At 63.0% G+C, this 5211-nt stretch overlaps 1 protein-coding gene across 1 annotated transcript; it reads right to left on the bottom strand.

The window, feature by feature from the left end:
• Window positions 1–31: 31 nt before the first annotated feature.
• On the bottom strand, window positions 32–4939 carry LOC127751795 (patj homolog). Its single transcript, XM_052275874.1, has 5 exons — window positions 4826–4939; window positions 3040–3369; window positions 1567–1701; window positions 609–1454; window positions 32–289 (listed from the first exon to the last, which is right to left on the bottom strand). The coding sequence occupies exons 1-5, from the start codon at window positions 4937–4939 to the stop codon at window positions 32–34; spliced, it is 1683 nt and encodes a 560-aa protein (XP_052131834.1).
• Between the last annotated feature and the right edge of the window lie 272 nt (window positions 4940–5211).

Genomic DNA, 5211 nt, shown 5'->3' with positions numbered 1-5211 from the left:
AAAAATTTCTAATTTTTTGAGTTAAGTACCTCTAGGGGTGACCCGTCCTGAGCAACCCGACGACACTCACCACAATCTCGACGCCAGGCCCCATGATCTTGCTCCACTTGGCCTGGATGGCCGCCTCCACGGTCGTCTTGAGGGGGCCCGCGTAATCGGTGTCGATGAGCAGCTCGACGTCCTCCAGGTCGACGTCCACGCTGTTGCCCTCGGCGGCCTCCATAACGAGCGAGTCGACGGTGGTGTGCGACTCGCCCTCCATCTCGATCTCCACCACGCTCTCTCCGTCCTGCAGGGCAATGCCAGAAAACGCAAGCGTCACAACACCGCACATGGGGAACAAATGGACAAAAGTGACAAGGGACCGCTGAGATACGTAGCCTAAGATGGTAAGGGGGGTAGCTCCCATTAGGTTTACAATCACCATTGGAGTTCATAGGGACCCCGTAATATTTGCAACACGAAGTGAAAATAACACGGGGTCTCAATGAACTCACACAGTGATCCTGAACTCAATGGGAGGCCATATTATTCGCACCCCTTCCGCTTCCACAGCGTGACAGTATCGTGACGTCCCCAGGAAGTGTATGCATATGCGTTATGCTCACCGCGTTGATGGGGAAGCGCGGCAGCGACGCGGCCGACGGCGAGGCGGGGGCCTGCGCGGCGGTGGGCTTGAGCTCGCTGTTGGCGATGGCCTGCTGCAGCTGCTCGAACTTGGGGCCGCGCAGGTAGCGCTCCAGGCACAGGCTCACGGTCTGCCCGGTGTTGCGCAGCACCTCCACGGCCTGGTGGTTGGTGTAGCCCTGCAGCGAGCGCCCGTCCACCTCGACGATGCGGTCGTTGACCTGGATCTTGCCGCACAGGTCGGCCGCGCTGCCCTCGCTGATGCTCTTGACGAAGATGCCCGACAGCTCCTCCTTCTCGCACACGTAGCCGGCGATGGTGATGCCGAGGCCGTGCACGTCCTTCTTGAGGTCGACGGTGAAGGTCTCCATCTCGGGCAGCGTCTCGGAGGGTATCATCTCCATGGTGAGCAGCGGCAGCCCGGCCATGGGCCCCGTCGGCATGAGCTCGATGTCGCCGCCGCCGCCACCGCCGCCGCCGCCGTCCTCGCGGAAGATGAAGTGGTTGTCGTACGAGTCGAGGATGGAGGCCTGCGGCGTGAAGGTGTTGGGGAAGCCGTTGCGCGTCAGGTGGCGGTCCAGCTCCTCCGGGTCGCCCAGGATCTTGGTGGGCACGACGGGCGGCATGCCGATGCCGCCGCCGAGCGGGCCGGCCAGCACGCCGCCGCCCTGGTAGTCGGCCGAGTTGGTCTCGACGGGCCGCGCCACCACGAGGCGGACGTGGCTGCCGGACTGGCGCAGCACGGCGGCCACCTGCTCCGAGCCCATGCCGCGCAGGTTGACGTCGCCGATCTGCAGGATGTGGTCGCCGCTCTGCAGATGGCCGTTCTGGAAGGGTGGGCGAAAAGGGCGCAGTTAGTCTCCGGAGGACACACACAGCACTCAATCAAAGGTTCATCCCCACTGACGGCATCGGAACGTGACGAGGGGAGACACTCACCCGGTCCGCCACGCCGCCGGGGAGGATGGTCTTGACGACGACCCCGGTGCTGCGGCCGCCGATGATGCCGAAGCCGAGCCCGGAGCCATCGTTGATGAGGTCGATCACCTCCACCTGCGCCCACTCTGTGTTCAGCTGCAATCACACGAGCGAGAGAAACGCATTTAGAAATCGAATCAAGCAGAGGGGTGGACGCGTTATTTCACTTTCTCATTTCCGGTCCGAGATGGGCGGGTGGGCGCGCCCCGTGCCGTGCCGCGCCGGGGCGCGTGGACATACCCCGCCCCCGCAGAGCACCTAGCGCGCAGGGGGTAGGCGCACCACCGCAGTCACCACCCCCTTCCACCCACCCCCACCGACCGCTTGGCAATCCTTGCCCCTAACCCCACCCCGCCAGGAGGTACATACCTCTCCACTAAATTGTCCCTCCGTTACTCGCCGCATGAGCGGGTCCAATTAAGACGGCTGGCGGTAGAGGGGGAAGGGGGGGTGGAGCTGGTAAACTCCGATACGCCGTCTTGAACTACATTAGACACGTCCATTAATTCGCCTTCGATCGAGCGCGCGCGAGGCGCCCCCGCACCCGAGGCCGCCGCCGCCACCCGCACGCCCCGGCGCACCCGGCGTGCTTTTCAAAAAGTAACTAACAAGCTTGAAAATGACTGGAGCCCTCCTCGGCGGAGCGCCGGCGCGACACGACGCGCCCAGGAAAGTGTCATTAATTTCACTCCCGGAAACAGAGGGGGGCCGCCGCCTCGCCATCGCCATCCCTCATCCGCGCCGCCGCCGCCGGTCCCCAATTGTATGAGGCAATCAATTTCACCCCCCCTCTCCCTCCACTCCTCAACCTCCTTCCCCCGGATACCCGCCCTCTTACCCCTCTTTTCACCAAAACTGCCTTCACACGCGGCGCTTTTCTCAAGTTGCCGGCGCCGCCGCCGCCACCACCATCCACCATCACCCTCCTCCTCTTCCTGGCCCTGGCCCACCCTCTAAATATCAGCACTCTATGCTCGTCGGACGCACCTCCATTACAAGCTGCCCCCTCCCTCTCTTTTCCCACCGGCGCCTACCAAGGTGGAATAACGACCAACAATTAACCCCTCTTACTACGCCGTCATCATTCGTCTCCCTTCCTCATCCCTGCGGGCCCCGCGTCTCTCTTTCTTCGCCGCAAAACTTTTCCCGCGCTGCTTATCACACACGACGACTTTTCGCCGCTCTCCTCTTTCGCTTCCACCCCACAACTTCTCGGCGTTCGCCGCAGGGGTGGTGGCCTCCCTGGCCCCGCCGCCGACCTTTCCTCCGACCCTTTCCGCCATTTCCATCTCGCAAACAAACACCGCGGTCGACGACGACGCTCCCAACACCTCACGTAATTCGCATCCCCTTCTCCTTCATCGACTGGCGCTCCCCACCACCACCATCACTCCACACGTTCCGGACGCGGCGGAGCGCGAACAAGGTACTCACCACCATGTCGGAGCCGGCCTTGGAGGTGTCACTGACGGCCGACGGCGAGGGTGGCGCGGGGGCGGCGGCGGCGGCGAGCGCGGCGGGCTGGAGCGGCCCGGACGCGACGCCGCTGGGCTGGTCGGCGCCGCCAGCGGCCTGCTGGGGCGAGTCGTCAGTGCGCGCGACCACCAGCTCCACCAGCCCGCGCGCCTGCTGCAGGATGCTGATGGCCTGCAGGTGGGAGATGTTCGAGTCCAGGGGCTGGCCATCGATGGCCAGGATCTGATCCCCCTCGTGGATACGCCCGTCCCTGCGCAAAGAAAAGAGAAAACAAACGTTAGGCACAAACTGTCAGAGAAACAAAAAGAGAACAAAACAACAACAACAAGAACGCGACGAGGAAATCAGCGAAATCATCGCGCACAGCAGTTCCGCGAGCTATAATCCTCCCCTCTCCCTTTTCTCTCTCGGGATGGATGAGGCGGCTACGGATAACAGATTCGGCTGAAAGCGGGGCGCGGGGGGCGTGGGCGGTGGGAGGTAAGAGAGGAGGGTAGCATAAACGAAGATTTCGGAAATCATAAGAAGTTTTAGCCATCAAAGCTTGTTACGAGGCTTCCGTCCGTCCGCGAGGCGGGATTACGGTCCCCCCCGCCCCAGCAGCGTCCCGCGCGCGGCAAATCTCCGCGACAATGACTTTTCCAGCAGGGCTGGCTGTGCTTTTAGGAGGCGGGGGCGGGCGCGCGCGCGCTGTGTGGTCGTGCCGTGCGCCGTGCGGCGCGCGGCCGCCCCCTTTGCTTTCCCCATCTCCGCCATCCTTTCCTTCGCAAATTGAGCCGCTGAGCGCGACGCGGCGCGCGCCCGCGCAGACGACGACCATAACAGTTACCCTCCAGTTTTACGACGGGGGACCTGGCGACCCCGCCCCGCCCCCTTCCCTGCTTACGCCCCGTACCTCCTTACCACCACCACCCTTCCCCCTAACCCAGTTTGTCTTTTGTGCATTATTAAAACATTTTTATTTTTCTTCTTCATGTATAATCTTTCTGACATTTTGACTGATTTTCCTTTCCCTGGCCGTGCGAGAGCGTTGTTGGCGTTGGCGGAAGTATGTAACACGGCGTGATGGGGATGCGATGGAAACGAGGCAGAAGTGGGCCAGCGGCGACGGCGGGGCTAAAAGGCCCGCAGGCCGACAGGCCGACAGGCCCCCTGCCAGCCAACAGGTCAACAGGACGCTCTCCGCCCGCAGGCCAGGCCAGGTAGGGCCAGGCCGCAGGCAGGTGGGGCCAGGGCCAGGCAGGCAGGTGGGGCCAGGTGGGGCCCGGCGGGCGCCCATACACATCCTGCGAGGCGGATAACGACACTCCCGTATGCGTAATGCGTGCTTTGCAGGCCCGCCGCCGCCCATGCTCCGCCGCTCGGCCCGAGCCGCAAATCTACCTCCTCCTGCGCTGCTCCTCCCCTCGATGTCGAACACACGAAGCAAAAAAATAAAGTAGGTGGAAAAAAGAAAGAGCAGAAGCAGGAAACGACGAGGGACAAAACCTCCCGGAACAGGGTGACAGAGAGGAATGTAGAGGTTGGCGAGGGGCTAGGCAGGGGGAAGTAGGCGGGGGCAGGCATCAAGGGGTGGTCGGGACGGCGGACAGCCTGTAGGAGTCCGGCCAGTCCAGCACACTCTGGCAAATGAGCACGCCGAGTAAAGGGGGAGAGGGGGAGAGGCCCGACAAAATAGGAGAGCAATTAGAAACGGAGGCGAGGAGGCAGGGGTGGGCGTTGATTTACGTGGGATATTGTTCACCGAGGGGATGGCCTTCACCTCCCCTTCCTCCTCTTCCTCCTCCTGGTTTTCATCATCTTCGTGGTCCAGGCCAGAAGGAGCCCTCCAGCCCACCTTTACCCCCGCACCCCACATCTGAGCGTCCGCCTTCCTGGGCCGCGGCCGAGCGGCGCTATTGCCGGACTCACTCGCATGACGTGCTAGTGCCGCCGCCGCCGCCGCCCCTCCCTAGGGTCACCCCCTAATTTAAGGAGCAAGAGCGCGCCGATCCAACACCCCTCCACCACCATGCTCCTCCCCACCTCAACCCTCTCTCACTCGCCTCCCCGCCTCCCTCCCTCTGCCCTTACCCCCTCGAGGCGGGCTCGCTCTCACAAGAGGCAGAGATGAAGCTCACGCCATTAGCC

The sequence above is a fragment of the Frankliniella occidentalis genome, unplaced genomic scaffold (genome assembly GCF_000697945.3).
Source record: "Frankliniella occidentalis isolate FOCC.00 unplaced genomic scaffold, Focc_3.1 Scaffold1082, whole genome shotgun sequence".
Classification (NCBI taxonomy): domain Eukaryota; kingdom Metazoa; phylum Arthropoda; class Insecta; order Thysanoptera; family Thripidae; genus Frankliniella; species Frankliniella occidentalis.
Note: the sequence above shows the minus strand (reverse complement) of the source record. Positions and strands in the feature narration are given on the sequence as shown.

What these genes read in the sequence shown, in the direction of transcription:
- LOC127751795 (XM_052275874.1), bottom strand. Translation starts at nt 4,939, where the DNA reads ATGTGGGGTGCGGGGGTAAAGGTGGGCTGGAGGGCTCCTTCTGGCCTG. An exon ending in AGGTGAAGGCCATCCCCTCG is followed by an intron (nt 3,370 to 4,825) that starts GTGAACAATATC and finishes TTTCTCTGACAG; the next exon opens with TTTGTGCCTAACGTTTGTTT. An exon ending in CGCGCTTCCCCATCAACGCG is followed by an intron (nt 290 to 608) that starts GTGAGCATAACG and finishes ATTGCCCTGCAG; the next exon opens with GACGGAGAGAGCGTGGTGGA.